At 40.8% G+C, this 23,435-nt stretch overlaps 2 protein-coding genes across 9 annotated transcripts in view; both read left to right on the top strand.

Moving 5' to 3' along the window:
• Nucleotides 1-11,842, top strand: part of LOC127350225 (unconventional myosin-IXb) — a 56,129-nt gene extending 44,287 nt beyond the window's left edge. For 4 of the 8 annotated variants that reach the window (XM_051376635.1, XM_051376633.1, XM_051376634.1 and 1 more), the window contains 24 exons: nt 22-102; nt 473-583; nt 925-1,050; nt 1,184-1,333; nt 1,482-1,642; nt 1,762-2,949; nt 3,111-3,186; nt 3,327-3,439; nt 4,235-4,350; nt 4,891-5,084; nt 5,178-5,285; nt 5,392-5,562; nt 5,661-5,702; nt 5,811-5,922; nt 6,054-6,127; nt 6,783-6,975; nt 7,087-7,215; nt 7,444-7,549; nt 7,699-7,830; nt 7,962-8,085; nt 8,371-8,421; nt 9,198-9,313; nt 9,441-9,580; nt 10,074-11,842. In XM_051376635.1, coding sequence (XP_051232595.1) covers nt 22-102; nt 473-583; nt 925-1,050; nt 1,184-1,333; nt 1,482-1,642; nt 1,762-2,949; nt 3,111-3,186; nt 3,327-3,439; nt 4,235-4,350; nt 4,891-5,084; nt 5,178-5,285; nt 5,392-5,562; nt 5,661-5,702; nt 5,811-5,922; nt 6,054-6,127; nt 6,783-6,975; nt 7,087-7,215; nt 7,444-7,549; nt 7,699-7,830; nt 7,962-8,085; nt 8,371-8,421; nt 9,198-9,313; nt 9,441-9,580; nt 10,074-10,621 — 4,362 coding nt within the window. In that variant the 3' untranslated portion in view covers nt 10,622-11,842. Of the gene's footprint in view, nt 1-21; nt 103-472; nt 584-924; nt 1,051-1,183; nt 1,334-1,481; nt 1,643-1,761; nt 2,950-3,110; nt 3,187-3,326; nt 3,440-4,234; nt 4,351-4,890; nt 5,085-5,177; nt 5,286-5,391; nt 5,563-5,660; nt 5,703-5,810; nt 5,923-6,053; nt 6,128-6,782; nt 6,976-7,086; nt 7,216-7,443; nt 7,550-7,698; nt 7,831-7,961; nt 8,086-8,370; nt 8,422-9,197; nt 9,314-9,440; nt 9,593-9,697; nt 9,750-10,073 lie in introns of all 8 variants that reach the window. The other 4 variants (XM_051376638.1, XM_051376632.1, XM_051376636.1 and 1 more) reach the window with 3 other exon arrangements.
• Nucleotides 11,843-14,255: 2,413 nt separating this feature from the next.
• Nucleotides 14,256-20,400, top strand: use1 (unconventional SNARE in the ER 1 homolog (S. cerevisiae)). The gene is made up of 8 exons (XM_051376647.1): nt 14,256-14,405; nt 15,255-15,304; nt 15,595-15,673; nt 15,930-16,082; nt 16,409-16,424; nt 17,634-17,664; nt 17,907-18,069; nt 18,758-20,400. The coding sequence occupies exons 1-8, from the start codon at nt 14,307-14,309 to the stop codon at nt 18,938-18,940; spliced, it is 774 nt and encodes a 257-aa protein (XP_051232607.1). The 5' UTR covers nt 14,256-14,306; the 3' UTR covers nt 18,941-20,400.
• Nucleotides 20,401-23,435: the final 3,035 nt, after the last annotated feature.

The raw sequence follows: 23,435 nt of genomic DNA, 5'->3' as shown, positions 1-23,435 counted from the left end.
CCCTTTCTTTGTTTCATTCAGACCTCTCTGACCAAACTCTTGGAGACACTGAACAGAGCAGAGCCTTTCTTCATTCGTTGTATCCGCTCCAATGCTGAGAAGGTAAGACTCTGTTATTGTTGGTCATTTATAATTTGCTCTTTAATATCTTCTGTTCAAATCCTTGGTCTCTTGAATGAGTACTAAAGTTTTCTACCAGCTTAAAGTCATTATAAGAGGAAATCTTGAGTGTAAATTGATGCAGTGCAGTCACATTTTATATACCTGTTAAACAAACCCCTTTGCTCTGTTGCATGAAATCACAAGAATAATATAATAATATAAAGACATATGATTTTAAAATAAAAACAATTGGAGAATGACAATTTGCTGCCCTGATCAATAATATAGATAATAATTATAGTAAATATGGATATCTAAATGGTGAAACTGTATAACTGAATATGCGTCTTACGTCCTTGTATGTGAGCAGAAGGAGATGTATCTGGATGAGGCCTTGGTAGTTCAGCAGCTGCGATACACAGGAATGCTGGAAACTGTTCGCATCAGGAGGTCAGGCTATGGAGCCAAGTACACATTCCAGGTACTGTAAACTGCTCCTCTTAATCCATGTGATAATCACACACCAATATAATGTCACACCAGGCACTGAAGATAAAATATTAAAATATTTTTATGATGAATTGAAGCTGTTGCAAAAGTCTGAAACAACACATAAATTAAGATGGTGTTGAAATATAATTCAAGGCAACATCCTTACTCACTCACAGGCTGCTGCTTGCCTTTATTTTTTACTCAAATGTGGACATAAGTATCTTTTATGAAATTCAGATCTCACTGTGCCGTAATGATCTCTACCACACAAGTCCTCTGTTGAACAGTCGAGTCATGTCTTATTCGTATTATGTTGTCTTGTCCCTGCAGGAGTTCTTAGAGCAGTTCAGGGTTCTGCTGCCAAAGAACACCACTGCCTTGAAAGAGGACATCTCAGTGCTGCTTGAAAAGAAGATGGGCCTGGAACCCACCACATACCAGATAGGCAAAACTAAGGTACACCTCTAGACTCTTGTCATTGCTTCAAAAGTTATATTTTTCAGTATACCTTATAAACCTCCATTCTTGTCTGCCTTTGCCACTGTTCCTTTTCCTTGCATATCAATTCTGATCAATTCTCTCTGTTCAGGTGTTCTTGAAGGAACTGGAGCGACAGCAGCTGCAGGACACGCTGCACAAGGATGTAATGCGCAAGATCATCTTCCTTCAGCACTGGTTCAGAGCTCGCCTGCAGAGAAAAGAGTTTCTGGACATGAGACAGGCAGCCATCTTGATTCAGGTAAACACAGAAGCAATAAGTATTTTTGGGTGCAGTCGATATATGTCGGTGTATTGATTTTGTTTGTTATGTTCCCATTTTAATATTTAGTAGGGAATTTAAGTATAATACTGATATGTCCTGTCCTATTGACTTTCCTCCTGCTTAGCGTTCATGGCGCAGGTACTCCATAGAGGAGCGAAGGCGACGGGCAGCCACTCTGATCCAGGCTGTGTGGAGAGGGCACAGACAGAGAGCAGAGAACTGCCGCCAAAGGCATGGTGCTACCAAGATACAAGCCCTGGTCAGAGGACACTCAGCACGTAGAAGGTAACAACACAAAGACACTCAAGTCTACAGATGGAAATGCAATGCTGTATTGCTATATATTTATATATACATATATGCTATGTATATGGGCCGTCATATTTATGTTTTGTGTATTACAGGTGCCAGTCCATGCGTGAGGAGAAACGTAGAATAGAGGAGGAGGAAAAAGAAGCTCGGAAGAGGGCAGAAGAGGAGGAAAGAAGGAAAAGGGAAGAGGAGGATGAGGCAAGGAGAAGAGCGGAGGAGGAGGAGGAAGAAAGGACAAGGATGGAAGAAGAGGAAGCAAGGAGAAAAGCAGAAGCGGAGGAGGCCAAGAGGAGGGCAGAGGAAGAAGAGGCAGCCAGGAAAGCACAAGAAGCACAGAGGAAGAGAGAGGAAGCGGAGAAAAGTCCTGCGAGCGAGCCTCAAACAAGAGAGGATCCAGATATAGAGCTGGTCACAGAGGAGACGCTGGATGACAACCTTCCTGTCGGGGAGACAGAAGAGGAGAGAGGAGAGGAGGATGAAGAGGTTAATACAAGCTCACATACAGATGAGGAACAGCCCAAGGATGAAGAGCAGGAAGATGGGGAATTGGATTTGGAGACCAACAGTACACTGGCTGAGGCTGGACCCCAGCTAGATGAGAAAGATGAAGATGAGGATTTGGAGAACCAAACACTAGAAGAGTCAGATCCAAACCCTGTTCCGCCCTCCGATGGGGTCACCTCAAACGCACTTAGACCCACATCTCCAGGTGAAGGGTCTGATAAACAGGCCCTCGACGATACCTCCACACCTTCCAATGCTGAAGAAAAGCGAGTACGAACTCCAGCTATTCACAAGGGCCCGTCATCCAGGAGCCAGGAGAAGAGAGAGCAGAGGAGACGAAGAGGGCTAGAGCACAACCAGAGAGAGACTGAACGAGCCTCCTCCTCAGCCACCAGCAAGGATGAAACATCCCCGCCGAAGAGCAAAAGCCAAGAGACCTCTAAGCTAAAAGAGCGGGCGGACAGCAAGGAGCTAGACCAGTACACCTTTGTGGCCTGGAAAATGAAGGAAGACAAAGGTGGAAAGAAGGAGGCGAAAACGTCGCCTCCTTCTGCCGGTCCTGTTCGTCCGTCTACGTTATCTCTGCAGCCCGCTGACCCTGTGCCTGTGGGAAACGGCTTAGGCGAGGGTGCCGGAGCAGTTAACCTGCATCGCCGTCCTGGGGCGATTAAGGAGAAACCGGAGAAATGGAAGGGGAGGAGGAGTGATGGAGACCTCTCTGAGAGAAACAGCTCTCCTCCACCGCACAACAGGGAGGAAAGAAAGAGAAAACCACTGTACGTCTTCTGTTCTAAATCTACCCTCATGTTTTGTCTCTGAAAAATATCACCTTTCTTTAAACATCTTCTGTGTTCTTTGTGACATAATGTGAGAAGCAACATAATGTTTATGTGGTTTCTTTGTGTCTCATTTATATTTTTTGTCTGTTCATCTGCAGGAATGAAACAGCCTCCTCATCAGTTGACAGTTTGTCCCCAGGCTCTGAAGGGGCTGGGGCTTTTTCAGCCAGAGAGGTATTTTAAATGTTCTTCTGTTGTAATGGAAAATTGCTTATTTTAGACTTTCAGATTCCCATTAGTCGACATTTTGGGCTGTAAAAAAACTGACAAACAGCACATACTTCATCACTTGTAACTTGTTTTCTGTTTTGCAGTTGATTTCGCCCTCAGAAAGCTTCAGTGATGGCTCTAAGGGAAGCTCCACCAGAAGGAAACCCCAAGATGGTCACCAAGACTCGGCACACGCCATCCCGTCCACACCGGACAGGTACTGCACTGGGCTGGCCTATAGACGAGTGGTCTGGTGATTGGAATGCTGCAAAAAGCATTTTGAGCCATAAATGTTTTTGAAAAGGAGATGATTGAGACGGGTGAATCACAGGGCGATGTGTCCAGTAAGCGACCGTGTATATAGTATCAGTAGAGACACTGCGGAAACAAATAAATTGAAGGGCAACTTCATCCTCAGTTTCATCTTAACAATGTTTGCTTGAGTCAGACTGTTCATGGGAAAACTCTTTGCCTTGTGTAATCAAACTATCCTCTGCTCCTTGTGTGGTGTTGCACGTTCACAGCCGGAAATTCCTGATAACTGAATTTCCCCTGGATGGATTTATATGGCAGAAATGTACTCGTAAGGCTTAGTAACTGGGCCAGAGTTTTATCAGACGGAGGCATCGGGAGTATTGCTTTGTTTTTAATTTGTATTGTTGCTATGGTAACACTGCTGGAGCAGAGCTTGAACATGTGGCACTTTAAAAACACACTCTTTCAGGGTAATTCAGTTTCAGTGGTATTTTAAAAAACTGTACATGTTATTTACTTAAATGATCTGTTTTGCCTGTTGCCAAGAAACAATACAGGGAGTGTTCTTATATGATTAAGAACACAAATAAAACCTTACTTTGCTGTTAGAAATGAATGAGTTGTGAGATATGATATTGTGAATCCACAAAGGAAAAATATCTTCCTGTAACCAGTCTGAACATCAGTCCTCCACAGTTTTATTTAACAAGGTTTGTGAACATTCATTAAAAGCTTGGTGTGTCTCTGTGTCCTGCAGGTCAGGTGGTTTCTTCAGCAAGATCTTGAAAAAACGGCCGAAGGAGGCCCAGACTCCAGACAACGGAGAGTTGACATTTGCGCAGACTCTCAGTGAAAGGCCAACAGGAGGGGAAGGTAAATAATACAAACAGGAGACTGTTCAGTCGGTTCTTGTCAATTTTCAGAAAAATAATTGGATTTACTGGAGCAGGCACTTTATTCCTTTAATTTAATTGCCCAACACTGGTTAATAAAAGAGGAGACTATACTTTACCAAACAGTTAACAAACTGATCATATTTCATCATGGATAAAAAAAGATTGTGTGGTTATCGTTTTATCATCATCAATATATAGTCCATCAAACACAAATTACACTACAACTACTGGACTGCTGCAGTCCACCTTCTCATGGAAAGAGAGGTGCAAAGAAAACACAGGTGTATTAACTCAATTATTCTCAGGCCTTAACTAAACTGGCTGTTTGCTTCCTGAGAAAATAGTGACCCATGCAGGATCACACTCGGTACTAACAGAATAACTTTACCCTGGATTTTGTTTCCCCTGTGGTTCTTATGCGTAATGTACGTTCTGCATTAGAGGTTTGAGTTCAGTTTGAGAAAGGAGAAGTAGTCTTTTCCTCATGCAAGTATGAAACATTCTCCCTCCCTTTCAGCCCCAACGTCTGGACATTCATCTCGGCCTCTTACCCAGCCTCACGGGGACCGGGCTGGAAAAGGTTTAGGCCGCAACCCTACAATCAAGATCAGTCGTGCCACACGGGTATCTGAGCAGTGGAACGCCTCGCTGGATCGGGAAATCACCAACGCCAATGAGCTGCGGCACCTTGACGAGTTTCTGGGCAACCAGGTAAGTGAATGCCGACCAGATGTTTACTTAATGTAGGAAATAATTTTATCTTATCGAACCAGAAAAATATTTTTTGTTTGTGTTCCCTTACAGGTTAATGACTTCCGCTCCAGGGGAAAGTCGCTGTCAGCCACAGAGGCCATCTTTGTTACAGCCACCATGCAGTTCAGAGAGACTATCAAGGCCATGTATTCTCTCCCAGTGAGTCTGTCTGCAAGCACACAGCACACACATAAAACACGCTGATCAAAGTTCTTCCTCACTACCCTCTCCTCTGTCTCATTTTCTCTCTTGTACTCTGAATCAGAAACCCACCATTGGCTACAAAGGTCTGATGACAGGCTACCAGAACAAAGTGATCCACCTGGCAGGCGAACAGCAGAAAGGAGAAGTCCAACTTGTGGTCAATCTCTTCCAGTCGGTGCTGGATGGCTTCATCCGAGGAGAGATGAAGAAGGAGGAGGCTGAGCCTGCAAAGGTGAAACACTGACATTTATTATTATTCAGTGCAATGAGTACAAATGATTCAAATAAACAAAAACGAATCCATGCTCATGCCCTCTTTGTGTTTTTCAGCCTGCTAAAGCTAGAAAGAAGAGGAGGAAAAAAGATAAAAGTGTAAGTACGCGCCTCATTTCTTTTCATTTATTATCATTTTATTTCAGTAATGATTTGTAATTTAATATAGATTATGATTTCTAATTGAGTGACTGTCTGTTTTGTTAGATGGAGAGCCCCCTGGATCATAGTTTCATCAACTATCAGGTCAACATTATGCAGTCATGTGACCAGTGTAGTTCTTACATCTGGGGCATGGAGAAGGCCTACATGTGCAGCTGTGAGTTGACACCCCAACAAAACTCTTATATTCTTTTGTTTTATTGATTTAATTGATATAAATAAATATGGTAGTGCAATGTAAAGAAATTAGTACCTGCACTAATTCATCTTCTTAATCTTGTTTTACAGATTGTAAAATGGTGTGCCACAAGAAGTGCCTCTGCAAAATAGTCACTGACTGCACCACCTTCTGTGCCAAAAAGGTATGTTTTTATTTTTAGAAATCACAGGAAGATGGATTAATGATGTGCTCATGATATATAAGGGTTTGGAATGAGGCTAGGGTTTATACAGTATCGCATAGAGAGTCGTCCTACTTTAAGCAGGCCTCTGTTCCTCTAGACTCAACCATATTTTCTCATAAGATCTGAAACATGGCACTTTGTGTGTTTTTTCTGTCTGTATTCTAAGATTAATAACTATTACAGTACTCGCTAGTAAAATTTAAGCACCTCATATTAACTAGCTAGAGAAGCACTGTCGATGCCTGATGGGAGCTGTGATGTGGAATGATAACAACAAAATCACTCTCATGTCTTTGTTAAAATTATAACGTGAGACGTAGAGCAGTTCATTGGCTCTCTATATTATATTGCATTAATATGTTGAAGTATTGTGTTTAATTTAGTATAAAACTCTGGGGAATTTTATTATGAAAGTCTCAACATAACATAATTTCCAACAACCAACTCACCAGTTAAGTAAAAGCTTCCTTTATCTTAGTTATAAGGAGCTATTTCCACATCACACTGTACATTTTATTGCAGAGAAGAATGTGATTTCTGCAGATGTGTTTGGATGTGGTAAGTGGACTGGATAAGCAGATTTCTTACTGACCGCTGCTGTCTGAATCCACAGAGTGACGAGGAGTCTGGTGGTCAGCACTTCGGGGTGCGTGTGTGTCACCTGGTCAGTGATAAGAACCCAGTACCTATGGTGTTGGAGATGATGCTGGAGCACGTGGAGATGCAGGGCCTCTACACTGAGGGCATCTACCGCAAGTCTGGCTCTGCCAACCGCATGAAAGAGCTGCACCAGCGACTAGAGACCGGTTAGAGACCACTTCTGTTTGACATTTAAATGACTGGGGAATTGTGCAGTCAAGCATGCTTAAAAACAGTGTCATGGCTGGCTTTATTGATCTTTGTATTGATGTGTTTAGACCCCCACCTGGTCTGCCTCGAAGACTATCCCATCCACACAGTGACTGGCCTGGTGAAACAGTGGTTGAGGGAGCTACCAGATCCACTCATGACCTTCACACATTACAGTGACTTCCTGCATGCAGTGGGTGAGGAGGACATTCCCCACTAGGGGGCAGCATTGTACAGACAGACAGTGTTACTTAGCTGCTGCTAGGTTGTTGACTTTTATATGTGTGTTTTGTTTTACAAAAAAGTTTCATGTAAGGTAGACAACATTCATCAGTTTTAATTTTAAAATAATTAAATATATATTTATAGCTATTTGTGTTCATAGTAAACTTACAGGGTTTCATTAGTGTTTTCTTCTCTTGTAGAACTGCCAGAGAAGCAGGAGCAGCTTCATGCTATATACAAAGTGCTGGAAGAGCTTCCTACAGCAAACTTCAACACATTGGAGAGACTCATCTTCCACCTCGTCAGGTTGGGATTGGCTGACTGTGGCTTTCTTTGGCAGCTTTTTTGTCACTTGACTTATTATTATTATATAACATACAAATATATTCCATTTACTTAGCAGTTGAGTTACAACTTACAGACTACATGCTAATATCCAATGAATTCTCTTGCAGGGTGTGTAAAGTGGAGGCTCACAACCGCATGTCTCCTAACTCCCTGGCCATAGTTTTTGCCCCGTGTGTCCTGCGCTGCCCAGACAGCGCTGACCCGCTGCTCAGCATGAAGGATGTGGCCAAGACCACCACGTAAGACTAAAAGCAAACAGAGCAAAAATGTGCTTTGTTTCCTTTATCCTGTAGTGAATTGTTAATGTCTTGTATATAACACGTGCAAAAGCTGTACACACACTGTTTGACGGCCCCTCCTGCCCCTTTAGGTGTGTTGAGATGCTCATCAATGAGCAGATCAGACGCTACAATGAGAAGATGGAGGAGATCGAGCAGCTGGAGTACGCGGAGGCTCTGGCTGTTAACCAGCTCAAACTCAAGAGACAGAATACGGTGAGAAACAACACCTTGCCTCACTCTGGATCGTCCTCTGTTCGAATTAATGTGGTCTCAATACCATAGCAACAGCATCAAGATTTATATTGTTGCTCTGCCTCGTGCCTGGATGAACAGGAATTGATTTATCTTTTAAAAAAGTCACTTATTAATAATGTCTTCATAGAGCTCTATAAGATACCAACATTTTCCTGCATCATTAAAATCATACAGTGACCGCAGTGTCGGATACTGTTGTTCTTGGCTTACGTGGGTAACATGGCCAATGTTTTCTCTCTTTAGCACTACTGGCATTTACCTCTCAGGTTCTCAGCTCCTTACAAAGGAGTGGTGGTATGTATCACTGAGTTCTCCCAGTACAGTAGATCTAGTAGTCGTAGTGTGTAGTAGGGTGCCATGTAGAAGCGCCTGTGCATGGCATGTTAGATGTGGGTGACGCTCTGGCTGTTTTTTTGTTTTTTTTTATCCTTTTCCCCCATGATCCCTTGTACTCTTACTAACAGGTAGAAGTTTGCATGTTGCTGTTTGCCATTATTCTTGTTCTCTTTATGAGAGGACAAGATGGTTTTGGGTGTCGTAATAATACTTTTGTTGTTGTCTTATTGGAAGACTTTGGCCTGACAATAGCGTGACTTGCAAAGCTTGATGGTTATCATGCATTTTTTCTTTTGTGTTATTCTGATGTTTTCTTTTATTATTCAATTTTTAATGGAAGGACCACAAATCTCTGAAAGTCATGTTATATTTTTGTTTAATCGTTGGATGTTTCTGGATTGTGGTGATGTGTCTTTTTAACTTTTATCCTAGCTGCATATGTAAACCCCTCACCCCAGTATTGGTTTGAATGGGTGAAAGTTAATGTGTTTACTAGCTTCCTTGGTATCACAGCAGGAATAATGTGCAGATGCATGAACCATCCAGCTTCTTCTCTTTTCCTTACTAACAGAATCTGGAATCAGTTTCAGATTTGGGTTAAAGCTGTGTGTAGTGGCCAATATATGTTCACTGTGTAATTACTATATGAAAAAAAACAATGTAGTAATTACATAATGGACATTTTTAAGTTGAGTTGGTTGAGGTGTCAGTGTGTGATATTCTGTCTTCTGCAGGTGCATGAGAAGGTCAGTTCTGATCTGAGCGTGGTCCCTGAGAACGAGCCTCTGGACTCAGACACAGAGGCTGAGAAGAACTTGGTGGAACGCATCAAGTCCATCAAACAGGAGAAGTAAGGATGCTTTCTGTATTATTATTATTATTATTAATGATATTATTATTTTCTCTGTTTATGTTCGTGTAGCGTCTGTCTCCAGTATCTCATTCCTCTGATGTCCTTGTCGTCTGTTTCTCTGCAGAGAGGATCTGGCCTGCCGACTGCCAGAGATGGAGCAGCCTGGTTCAGACCAGGAGAACTTGGACTCCGAAGCCTCGCTGAGCTCCGAGAGTCTTTTGGACGAGCAACAGCGCTCTTCTGTTCACGGCTCAGAGCCTGAAGGTCAGTATTAAGGTACAGTCTGGCCTTTCCTTCCTTCTGTTTCTCTCACTCACCTTTGGGTTTCTGACCAGACCACGGGGCCGCTGGATTGGGCCCTTCCTGTCTTTTGTGGTGCAGGTCTGGACCAGTGATGGTGATGGAAGGTGACGTCTGCTCTGTAACGAAGCAGGTTGGAGGAACAGCAACCGTGTTTGTGTGTTTGTGTGTGTGTATTCGTGTGCATACGTCTGCACACCCATGTATGCATGTTCAAATGCATGTGTGGCACAGAAGCATGCTCAAACTTTATCCAAATTAATTAATGAATTAATTGGACATTTGGCACAACATGTCGAATCAAATGCCTAATCGTCCCGTAATGAACATAATTTTGGGTAATTAACATGGTTGCATGATCTTCCATTGTTCTTCACCCTCTCAGGAGTGTAGCTTTGAGGAAAGCACGTTTATCTTCCTCTTTCTCAAATCCTCGTCTGTCCTCTCTCTCTTCCAGGACGAGGTGGCGCCCAGCTGAGGAGATACAGGCCAATTTGTCTACCCAAACCACCAGACCTGGCCCAGCGACCTAAACTCCCTGGTGGACGTGTCTCTCTGTCAAACCTCACGCCTGCTAGCTCCACCTCCTCTGTGTTAAGCTGCACTTCTTCAACCTCCGAATCCTCCTTCAGGCATCTGCTGCAACGCCGCAACCCTGTCATCCCAGACACAGTTAAACTCCCCCCAGGCGTCCTCTCCCAGTCTGCAGCCTCCGGTCCAGCTCAGGCTTATACCCCTCCTAGAAATAGAGCATTAAAGTACTTGGTCAGGAGAAGAGAGCAGCCCGGCCGCCGTAAGGACAGCACTCAGTCCCTCTACATCGACGGCCCAGACTGTGACCTTTTGTTGCATTTTTCCTCCTGCCCTCCCTCTGCTTCCTCCTCCTCCACCTCAATCTCCATGGTAACACCCTCCCCTCAGCACCAGCCCCACGACACACAAGCTTCAAAGGGCCAGAGACGTTTTTCTGACCCAGACATACCTTATATGGATGATGACGTCTGACCAGGACACAACAGAAAAGGTAGTGAAGAGGATTATGGGCAACAACCTCCAAGTAGACAAAAGGAAATGAATATAAATGACGGACCGAGTTGCCACAGATGACAATGATGGATTGTAGAGAACTAGGAGAGGATAACAATCAAGAATCACAGCAGAAGAACATAACAAGTGATGAGTATCTACAGTGGATCTACAAAGTTGAACAGGAATGACACAAAATGGAGGCTGTTCCAGTTGCTGTTGTTACCTGGAACCAAACAAGGAACTGCAAATGTGTTTAAAGTCTTGTTGTCCTTTATGACAGTAAAGTAATAACTGGACACAATGTTGCCAAGCACCTTTTCTACCATTTTAATATATATATTATGGTTTCTGTTGATGAATTCAGCCGGGACAGAGGCGTGTTTTCTGTAGACTCATAATGATGAACCAGCACATTTGTTTTCTTTCTCTTTCTTTTTTTTTGTGCTAATTCAAGAAAATATTGCAGGATCCAGCCGCACTTTTCATTTCTTAGTTCTCCTGATGAGCAAAACATGCTCACTTAATGTTAGCTAGTGCCTTGGTAATGTACAGTAAGTTCATTTCTCATGTTATGTTATGGACAGTGCTCGTAGAAAGAGGAGTGGTTATAATGAGAGGGTACCTTTTGTCTCCGACACAAGACGATGTTTGAAACAAGAGACTACAGTAAACATGCACGTTGTGACTGTTGTACAGGTGCCTCATCACAACAGCTGCAATGGACAACGGTGTCTTTCCATCTTTACCCTCCACATACCGCACAACGAACCCCCAGATAGGAAGTCATTGCCTCACATAGCAAAGGGAAACAGGAGCAGCACACGCCACTTTTTCCCTTTGAAACAACAAAAACATGCAACAGCCGTGCCACGATGTCTTTAAAGCCCCAAGTCCTTGAACTCACCTCACCCTCACCTAAAATGATGGCTTCTCTCAGCTGTACTGTACCTGCCATTCAAATCAAACAGTCCTATAAGGAGCAGGTTCTGCTGAAGCACAGCTTTGGCCAACCTTGTATGAAATGTAACATTAATGTTCCTCTCTGACTGCTGTTGAATGATGTCTGTTAGTTTGTCTGGATTATGAGGACGATGTTCTGATGTGTAACGTGTAACAGAGTGTATGGTTGGGACTGAATGACGTGAACTGTAATGGTTATTAGTATTAACATGACAATACAGAACATGATGCTTGTAATGTCTGTGTGCTTTGATCAGGATCAGTCAAAAAGTTTCTCAGTGTTATGAAAACAACTTTTGGAACATTGTGTGATGAAGAACTCACAAGTTAAGGGAAGAATATGCTGGTTATGTACTTTTATTTAAGTATATAAATATAAATTCTTCATTAATTAGTCTTTTCCAACAGATGTTCTTCATGAATGTAGTCGGTAACAAAGTCACAAATTATATAAAAGATGAATTCTCGTCCTATTAATTAATAATATTTGTATTAAATTTAATATTTACACAGAAGGGGCGGCACGTGAATGTATCTACAACTTCAAAAAGAAATAACCCCAGGATGAAAGTCTTTGCAAAAGTTTCCCATATAAAAAATAGGGATATTGTTGTATTAAATCTGGCCTAAATGTAGGTTTTGCTGTTTAAATTGAAACATTCGCTGTTTCCAGTGAATCTTTTAAACCATCAAGTCTGAAAGTGATGCTCGGCTTTTACAAAATCACATGACTGAACCACGTTGTCTTTGATGAGCTCAGTACAACTTAAATGAACTTTTACTACAACCTGGTGGAGAATAAACAAGGCAAAGCAAACTGTCTCTACAAAGCACAAGGGGAGAAATAAATGTACCTTAAACATGGAAAAACATTTGGGGAAGCACACAAGATGGCGCCGATCTTCAGGAACAACAGGTACGCTCTGATGTAAGAATCAGTTGTTTTCTGCTCTAACTCAGGTTGTATTGTTTGTTCACTCTGATCCTCACCTGCTGACTATTCACTGATATCCAAATGAGGAGGGATGTTGCTCATATTCTTATTTGCCAGATACTCAAATTGCAGTTTACATTATTTAAATTCCTATTATCCAAGCAGATGGGTGAATGTACATAATGCTACACTGATATACCACACACTCTTTTCTTCTCTATATCTAAGGTAATCTCCCTCACATTTTTGTAATTGAGATAAAATGAAATTAGCTCATGAACAGCTGGAAATATCAGATCAGGTATGTTCTCTGTTTCAATTGTTGATTTCTTACACCCAGATATCGTTAATACTCTTAATTTAACAGCCCTGCACCAAACGTGTGTTTTAATTGACTTCAGCTAAGATTTAAAGAGGTGGAATTATGCTGGGAATAAATTAAGGTAACTCCACACACTGATAATGAGAAAGGTGTAATTTGTGTCAAACAGGTGCAACAAAGCTCATATATGAGAGAGAGAGCTGTCAATCACAAACACTCCTGATTGAAGGTCTAATTAGGGGAAATTATTTAAATCAGCTGCCTCGGTGTTCCACATAGTTCTTATTCAGTACAACGATTACCTCCAAAGGAAATAAAGAAATAATAGAAACACGTCACCTACTAATAGTGTACACATAACACTGATAAGTAATAAATACAACAAGCTGCATACAGTATACACCATTAATAACTGGAACATCATACCCAGATATCACTTCATAATACAACTTACACTGTGGTGGTGAATAATGAGAGAATATGACCTCACTTCAGGTGTTTTTGGTGTTGTTCCAAACTGCATTTGCTGAAGAAGACGGTGGGACGTGGTTGAAAGCCCTTCAGCGGGGTTCACTTGAGGGCAGAGGTGAAAGATAAAAACAGGCCCAATAAAGAGCCTGGAGGAGGACAGGAAGCTCATAAGTGCTGTCTGAGCTTTTGATGCAGCTGGCGTCCTTCACATTGCATTACTGCCTCCTTCTGAATTTAATCTTCCTCAATGTCAATTTGATAAATATTCTCTGTCAGCCCCCTTTTTGTTTTTATTAGATTAACTGATATTATTTAGATTATTTCTCAGCTAGATAACTGATACAAACAACAAGACCAAAAAAACACAATATAAGTGTCTTTTGAAAAACACATTTAAAGTTAAATTATTATTATTATTATTATTATTATTATTTAACATAAATCTTAACCATAAAGAGTTTGGTGGTGTAACCTACAATATACAAACAGCATTATGAATCTGTTTAAAGGTTACATTATAGGTTTAATATAGGTTAAACTCGGGTTTAATATAGGTTAAACTGGGGTTTAATATAGGTTAAACTGGGGTTTAATATAGGTTAAACTGGGGTTTAATATAGGTTTAGTATAGGTTAAACTCGGGTTTAATATAGGTTTAATATAGGTTAAACTCGGGTTTAATATAGGTTTAATATAGGTTAAACTCGGGTTTAATATAGGTTTAATATAGGTTAAACTGGGGTTTAATATAGGTTTAGTATAGGTTAAACTCGGGTTTAATATAGGTTAAACTGGGGTTTAATATAGGTTAAACTGGGGTTTAATATAGGTTAAACTGGGGTTTAATATAGGTTAAACTCGGGTTTAATGGATCAATAAATTGTGAATTGAACAGCTGTCTCCGAAGCTCCGCCCACGTCCGCTCTGCTCTGTTTGGCGTCACACTGCTGCGACGCTGCGTGTCAGCTTCAAACATGGCTTCCAGATTGGAAATCAATTTTATCCGATTATTGTCCCGCTGTGAGTCCATAGCGTCGGAGAAACGAGAAGAAACCGAATGGCGATTAGAAAAGGTAAGAGGAGACGAACCCGGAGCGAGTCTCATCGCTCAGCACGGATTTTATCTGACCTTCATCAGCTAAAGTTAGCATGACTGTTGTTGTTGTTGTTGTTTGTGTTGTTGTTGTTAGCCACGTCCTCACTGAGACCGCTGACAGCAGAGACTCACAGCTGCTGCCTTTCTCCTTCCTTTACACACATTAAAGACTTTGAATTAAGTGTGCAGCTGACTCTGGGTCGGTTGTGCGACCTCGCTGTGTTCGTCCTCGGCTAACGTCACTGAGACACAACGTCACAGTCATACAGTGATTATATGTGATCTACACGTTTAATGATACACACTGTTGTGAAGTAAATACACGTCTTGAAGGTTTTAGTATTCAGTGTTTTAGTAAAAGAGGTAATTGTCCTTCTGGAGGAGGAGATTGTCTCATAAAGCTCAGAGCTACAACAGTCACACTCTTTAAAGTTGTTGACAGCAATAATTAACAACATTGTTTTTAACAAGAAGTGTTGGTTTAGTTTAAGTTGCTTGCGTCTGGCTGCGGATACAATCTGCCCTGATACAGGATCAATATATCCATATTATTTGTTCCTGCTGCCACTGGTCCTTTAAAACAACTTGATGAGATATTTGTATTGTATTTATTATTTATTGTTTGTTTATTGTTGTCTGGTGGTTATGTAGTTACTGCGGGCTGTACAACAAATTGCCCTTTGGAGATAATAAAGATATCCTTTGTCATCCTCAGTGCAGCTTGGTCTTGGCCTTTATAATATATAATACAGTCACGACCACTTTGTTGTGTTAGCAGAGTGCGTACGGCTCAGCATCGCTCATGTTTGTGTTTTCTCTCCTCTAGTTTGTTGGTGCCCTGCAGGAGATGTTGGTGGCTCTGAGGAAAAGCCAGAGGTAACATCCCTCTTAACTCTCATTAACTCTCATTCATCCTGATGTTTTATTATTGCTCCTTTTCTAACACACGAGTTGCTCAAATGATGCACTGACTGTCGGTCGCCTCCTGAATGTGAAAGCAACTAAAGACTTTCAACCACTCAACTGTCGACACCCTGTTCTATGCTTTTTATGTTTTTCAGTGTAGTATCTCTCTCTCTGTTCACAACAGCATTGTGCTTGGCCTTGTGATTAATTTATAGATGTGTTTAATGATAGTGTTTAATAACAACTCGTGTCTTTTCCAGCAAACCCACACCAGAAGTACTGACCGAATACACAAGAAAAGTAGAGTTTCTAAAAGGGCTTCTAGAGGCAGAGAAACTGGTCAGTGGTAATATTATATATATATAATATTTATTATAATTCATCACTTTTAAGATTATTGTCATTTTCTGGGTTAATGTACTGAATGTGTTATTGTTACTTTAATATTTATGACCGTGTTTAACACTAGTACATTGTCTGTTATCGATGTGTACATCCTAAATACAGACAAACATGAAACAGTAGGTTCTTGTTTAGACTTTCTTTTCTTGGGTTTTCCCTTCTCATCACATGTGTCTCCTCTTCTCGTTCACAGTCCTCACCAACAGAAAAAGCTTTAGCTAATCAGTTCCTCGCTCCCGGGCGAACACCTACAATAGCCAATGAGAGGATGCCTGCCAGTAAAACCGTCCACATGCAGACGAAGGCCCGGTGTACCGGAGAGATGAGGGACGAGCTGCTCGGCACGGTAGGATGAGACGTTCACTGTTGAGCTTTAACTGGCTGATAGAGGACATCGGCATTGTTTTGCTCACAGCTGTTGCACTACTGATTCCACCTCCAGCTAATAAAAGTCCATTTACAATTGGTTTACCATTTTAAAGTTAGGCTGGACTGTATTTTAAGTTTTAGATTTAGTTATAGACAATTTTCATACCTAACTGCAAAAGTTGGGCTCACCAAATCAAATACTTGGTACTCTACTTTGGTAGCAAAATTAAAAACTAAATACTAAAGTCTCCATGCGCCACATTCTGTCCAATTCACACATTTTCTTCTTTTGTGTCTTTACAGGGGTTGGCAGGGAAAGGTGAGAAATATTTTTTGATTTCAAAGGCGTCTTGAATTCAGTAACTTGACTGAAAAATATAACAAATGAATAAGGTTTATATACAACTGTGCCCATGGGCTTACAAGACATAAGTAATAAATTCATCATAAGTCTTTTTCTGCTTATTACATATCTACTGCCAGAAGTTTTTGTAAAATTGTAATGACATACTTATTATTGTTATAATTATTATTATTAGTCTTACTAAACAACGACCATTAACAAAAATATTCATCTCAAAATGAGACGAGGTGATTGTTGCAGATTGATCTATTAACTCGTTTCCGTCTGCAGGTACAAACTGAACAATCACCAGACACTAAAACCATTAATGTACCTGCAACATTACAAAGTCTCTGTCACACTGACCATTATACAAACAGATCAACATATAAACATCAGCACATTCATCCAGTGAAACTACAAAACTACAATTTAAAAAATCATGATCGCATTAATGTTTACATTTTTTTGCACGATGGGAAATACAATGAAAGTCTGTACACGGTCTGTAAGCTCAGTTGGGAGCATATTCCAATGTTTATAAATGATAAAGCAGATTTTGTAAAGCCACTCCTGGGATTACTCTAGTAATCTCATGTGTGATGGGCCAGACATTAACTGACTAAATATATGCATTTAAATATTTGTATTTTAAAGCAAATAGAGACAGAACTAATTCTTTGTGTACTTCTTCCCATAACTTACTTTCTGAAATGCAATATTTCTGTTTTGCTCTGATTTGATACCTGATATTAAACTTCTGATTAGAGCCCGACCAATATATCCGTTGGCCGATATTCTTCGTTCGCAGACGTATCGGTATCGTATCCGTATTGGCCAATACGTTATCCAATATGCAGCAATGTGAAATCTGTCCTAAAATGCAAAAAGACTTGTACAGCACTGATGTTTAGTTCTTTATTCTATTTTTATTTATTTATTATTTTCTCAGTGTTCATTTCTAGAATTGGTTGACAAATTGTTAAATTATTTAACATGTTAAACAATATTTGAGAAAGCAGCCTTCTGAGTACCTTCTTACATAATCATATTGGTGCAAACTTTTAATTCCAGCTCAGAATTTCACTTTAGCATCCACTAAATCTGCAATCTGTGCATTTTTCTCCTCTAAAATCTGTATCAGTCGGGCTCTACTTGTTATCTGTTCTCCTTTCTTCTCTACAGGCACGTCAGAAACAGACTTGCGGAACAGAAGGTAAAAATATTATTTCTTAAGACTGTAACAGCCAGTGATTGCTCCTGAATCATTTAATTTATCACGTCATCTATTTCTGTGCGTCGTCTTTAATGTGATCATTCATGTTTCACTCCTCACTGTTAAATGCTTTTAAAAGACAGGAACCTTTATCACACTCTGTCATGACTGTGGATAAGAGCCTCGGCTTTATGCTTGCTGTAAGATACAATTGTTAATCAGGCTGTCCCCGCCCCGTGCAGAGGTATTCCTCTGGATGAGCGTCAGTCTGCTGCCGAGCTGGAGGCCGTCCTGCAGCACCACCACAACCTGCAGGAGAAGCTTGCTGAGGACATGCTCAACCTGGCCCGAAACCTGAAGAACAACACGCTGGCGGCGCAGAACATCATCAAACAGGACAACCAGGTAACTGGATGGAGACTTTGCACGTATCACAATACGGTATTCAGAATACTGTGATACTTTAATCATACTGTATTTACAACATCGGGGTTACTAAAATATGTATTTACCTGTCAAGCATAAATTTCACCAGCCAAAATAAGGACTCTCTTACAGACTCAGGTTCAACAGAGACAAGAATAGTGAAGTTAGTACGTATACTTGTTTATGGGAACTAAAGGTTAACAGATGTTTATAAGCTTCTGCTTTGTGGTGAGCCATCATCATCATCATCATCATCATCATCAGTAGTAGTAGTAGGGTGAGTCAGTTGCTCCTTAATAGTGTATTGTATAGGAAATATGTGGTTTATTATCCAGCTCTATGTCACACTTTACTATTACTAAACTAAACAATGTTGGATTTTTGCCAATATATGTTTTCATATTTCAGATCCTTAATTTTCTGTGGGACTTGTTATTGGATTTGTGAAGTTTATTAGGTTTCTGTTCCCCAAACAATTGTTCTCCTGATGCCACAATTCTGTCCACAAGTGGCCAATATAAGACTAATAACATTCACACCCAACCTCCTGTAAACCCTCTACATAAAAACTAGCCTACATAGTCCAAGTTATTTTATACTTTATAGTTTTTTTTTGCTCACAGTATTTATCTCGATGTTTCAGTTGTGTGCTCCCTTTCCCTCCCAGACTCTGGGCCAGTCGATGCGTCAGGCAGACCTGAACTTTGAGAAGCTGAAGACGGAGTCGGAGCGATTGGAGCAGCACACCAAGAAGTCCGTCAACTGGCTGCTGTGGCTGATGCTCATCCTGGTCTCCTTCACATTTATCAGCATGATCCTCTTCATCAGAATCTTCCCCAGACTCCGATGATGAGCGTCTACAACCCTGAACTTTTAGTCCAACATCCTCCTGTGTTTACAGAGCAGTAACTACATAGGCCTCATAGATCTATACAGCATGTCTGTATGTGTGATACAAATCAGTAGCAGTCACATCCAAAACAACTCAGTTTGATGAACTGAAACATTTGCACTTTTGAAACTGAAATTCTTCCTCTTAACGGGAAAGTTTAAAATGTGGTTTGAAGCATCAGTATTCCTTTTTTTTAAACAGGACAGAACGTGAATCGAGGTGTAGAGCTTCTTGTTGGAGGGCTTTTGGGAGCAGCAACATAGTCTTAATACCCCGACAGCAGGGACTGAGCCTTAATTAATTTAATCCCTCATCAGGTAGGCTGCTAGCCATTCAGTACATGTATGTACTTTCTCACGTAGTGAGTCACAGTCAGAGTCGGCTTTTGTAGTACTTTTTTTTTTCACCATGTGTACATCTGAAAGAGGTCAAGAACCGTCCACCATCTACTGTATATTATCCATGGGTCCAGCATTATATTGAATTCATTGAGTTTAAAAAATCTGACTTATAAATAGCTGTGGATGTGCTAAAAAATGACTTTGACTGCCCCTGTTTGAACTTTTATAAGCACTATATAAATGTTTAATAATTGGTTTATAACACTGTAACTTAGCCATCTATAAGAACGTCATTAAGTGTTAAAAAATAATTATAAATAACAATTAAAAACAGTTATAACTTCTCCTATGAAGACATATTTTATATTATCTGTTAATACACCATCCTCTAGTTCTGAGTGCCCGCAGGAAGAGTTATAGTTATTGAAAAAATACATTAATAAACACTATTAATCTTATTATGTAGACATAATCTACATTATATGTAGATTATGTCTAATTATTTATTAAATGTTTATATAGTGCTTATAAATGCTAAATGATTCAAGTGTTACCAACTGTTTCACTAAAATCAAACATTACAAATTTCCAAACCGATTTCAAGCATCACTCTAATTTTTCATCTTCTGGTTGAGTTTTGGAAACATTCATCGTGCCGACGTGTTGAGCTTCGTGCTGTTAGGTGTATTTTTTTTGTGCTTTTTTTTAGTTCGCCATCTGTCCCACATCCTCAGTCCTGTTTATTGTTTCTGAGTCTGTGTGTTTCGGTGGTTGATTCAGGTGTTGAGATTTGTTATGTTGGTGATGACTGCTCATGTTGATGAAGTAAGAATTTGTTCTCATTAAACGACTGTAACCCCTTAGAAACATTCATATCATTTAGAGCGGCAGTTGTGTGTGTGTTTGTGTGTGTTTTTGTGTGGATGTATAAGATCGCAAAGAAATGAATTCCAGAAAGTATGAAGACGCTAAATGATCTCCTTTTAATTGTTTTTGGTATAATAACTGTGGGGACTTGTGTGTGTTGTGGGAGCTGTGTATGACCTTTTTTTCCTCATAAACTAAAATACCAAATTGCGCCCTCTGTTGTTTTGAAAATGTCTGATGCAGTGACTCCATGTGGCCAGCGTGTGTCAGTCGTATCCTTTAGAATAAGAACACATAATGACCTCCATGACCCTGATGGCCTGATCAAGCCATGAAACCAAAATTAACCCCACTACCCGTTTAGAAGAGGAATGAAGTATGGCTAAATAAAGGCAGTTGGCCACAGAAAAAGCATACAGGGACCATATGTGACTCTGGCTAATCTGTGTACTTGTCAGCTTTTTCTCCTACTCAATTTAGCCTGATAACATTTGGGAATTGCTGCTCCAGAACTGTATTTTTCATGCAAGCAGACACGCTGAGAAAGCTTCCAACAGGTTAACATTCCTGCTGTGTTGTGACTGTCATCTGAGGCCTGTGGAGCAGCACTAGCTTGTCCAGGCTTGCAGCTCTGCCCCTGGCCCTTCCTCTTTCCCCTCTTCCCTGGCTGCTGCCCCACCTTACTGGCTGGCACGGTCGAGGCCCAGCCTGCCGTGTATTTTGGGATCCCTGGGGGGTATTTTGCCTGGTGGAAGCCGAGGTATGCAGGCCACCAGGAGACCAAATGAGGTTGTGTCACTGCGGAGGATCGTCATCCCTCAGTTTAATCACAGCTGTTTGCGCCTCCATTCTCAGGCCGTCTGTGTGATCTGCCTCTCTCAGACTGCAGCTCGGCTTTTGAACTGAGGCTACAGTACATGACTTCACCAGCATGTGTGGTTTCTCATGTTCCTTATGGTTGTATGATCCCATCAGCTGACAGAGAGTTTAGGGTTTAGTTTCCTACACAGACTCCAGAGTCTGGGATGTGTTAAGTTCCTATATTCGGCGAATGCCTGGAGATGTGTGGCGCTCATTAATGGCACTTTTAACCTCTGACCCAGGAAACATGAATGAATTCCTTCCTGCACTTTTTTCCCACAGGGACACTCTGAAAATAGTGTTTGACACTCTGTGCCAAAAAATAAGTTGGGTTGTGAATTTAGCTGAATCAATTTGGTACCGTTGTGTAATAAGATATACTTTATAAAAGGATTATTTGTGGTCCTGACCAAGTCAAGCAATATGTTTTAAAGTATGTGTTTTTTTCTGAAGCCACTTTCTCCTTCGAAAACAAAACCATTTATGAAGCACATATGCTCAGGAAACAGGTATTTGCAATGACTGCCAAAAGTCATCTCATTGGCGATGGCATAATAATATTTTTTCTCTATTAGCCTAGACTCAGTCTCTCTTATCTGGACTCAGTCTTGACACCAACAACTCAACAAAGGTGGTTTTGATCAATAATAATATTATTATAATGTTAATTACTTATCTATAAAGCTATAAAGCAGTGAAAAAACAAAAAACATTAGTTGCTACCACAAATTCTTCATAAATGTAGCTTTTATAAGACTCTTCTTCAGTTGATGGACAAACCAAATACTGGCTCTGGATAGGGCCGTTTCGTGGCCACCATAGTTTCCCCCTGGCGCTTGGAAAGGGAGGATGAAGCGAGGGAGTTACAATCTGCAACTACAGCTAGATGCCACTAAATCCCATACACTGGACCTTTAACATGCAACACGAGACAAAAACAAACATGAAGACAAGAGACAGTTGATGTATGCATATAGTGCACACATACATATGAATATGTACATTCACACACACACACACACACACACACACACACACACACACAAGACATTTCTTATGCTTAACAAAATGAAACTCAAGCTGGTTTTTGCTGCTGTCAGACCTGCAGGATATTTGTTGTGACGGTGGTAAATGAATCAAATAATCATCATTTAGGAGCAGCACAGTCGGTAAACTATAGTTAGCTGTACCCCTGATTATTGAGGCGGCGTGTGTGTGGTGTTATTAGTGTGTTTTTAATTGGTTTGATCCTTCTCAACAGCAGAGAGCAGAGGAACAAACTGTTAAACATGAGAACTTCTATCCCCTGTCGGCGCAGTGCTGCGCCTGTTAAACACCACAACACTCCAGTCTTTTTAATTTAGTTTTTGGCTGCGGCTACAGGAGGATTTGGGTTGCCTACAGAGATGAAGGAGATTTTTCTTTCATTTTCTTTTTTCTTTTTTTTCCCATGTACTTCCTTGAGGGAGCAAAAGGGTAAAGAGGGCTTTTCTTTTCTTTCTTTTTTTTTCTTCTTGCCAGAGTTTTGAAGGTGCTGTAATGTTAATGACCTAATTGGAGTGTAAAAAGACTGCACTTATTAAGACTATAATGTGAGTCACTATCTTGCACACACATACTCCCATTCATGGAAAACAGAACTGATCTGCTTCTGTCTTTACTCTTAGTCACTGAGGCACGGTTTGAAATGGTTCAATATTTATACAATTTACAGTTAAATCTCTGTGAGTCAATAAACCGCTTATTTTTTTTATTGACTGGCTGCTTTTATGGTTACATTTTCCAGTTTTTAGTTCATAGTTTTCCAGTATTTCTTAGATCAGACATGGATCTAGTTAAAAGTTGGTGGCCAGTTAAAACAGCAGGGACATTACTGGAAATAAGTCCTGTTTTTTTATCACTCTATGTCCCCCAAAAACTAATGTATTACATCATTAACATATTAGAAAGTTCTCAGTAAACCAAACAAATTTGGGCACAGTTAACTTTTATTCATAGCTACTGATCAGCGTTGCACCGCTGTTGATCTCAATCTCTTAATCTCTCTTGTCTACACAGGTGCTGGGGAAATGTCTCTGTTTTCATTCTGCCGTTACTGTTTCCCTCAACAGGAGCCGCCTCCATGCGTATGTGAGACAGTGTGTCTCTGTATCTCTGTCTGTCTGTGTGGTTGTGTTGTGTCTGTGGCTCTTCCTCCGTCTGAACGCCCTAATGAGGGTTCTTCTCAGAGCTCTCTCACGCACATACATATACAGCTGTGTTGTGGCAGCTCCCTGACTGGAGTGTTGAAGTAGCTGAAGCACCTAGAAGGACCACTTTCGCCTGACAGCTGAGGATGAAATCCAGGTTGATTTCAGAGAATTATCCTCCAAGAAGTAAATCGT

The sequence above is a fragment of the Dicentrarchus labrax genome, unplaced genomic scaffold (assembly GCF_905237075.1).
Source record: "Dicentrarchus labrax unplaced genomic scaffold, dlabrax2021, whole genome shotgun sequence".
Lineage (NCBI taxonomy): Eukaryota > Metazoa > Chordata > Actinopteri > Moronidae > Dicentrarchus > Dicentrarchus labrax.
This window is presented reverse-complemented; position numbering and strand designations above follow the sequence as displayed.

Excerpts from the sequence above, each read along its gene's own strand:
- use1 (XM_051376647.1), top strand. The coding sequence starts at position 14,307 with ATGGCTTCCAGATTGGAAATCAATTTTATCCGATTATTGTCCCGCTGT. Across the intron at positions 15,305-15,594 it reads GCTCTGAGGAAAAGCCAGAG|CAAACCCACACCAGAAGTAC; the intron begins GTAACATCCCTC and ends TGTCTTTTCCAG. Across the intron at positions 17,665-17,906 it reads ACAGACTTGCGGAACAGAAG|AGGTATTCCTCTGGATGAGC; the intron begins GTAAAAATATTA and ends CGCCCCGTGCAG.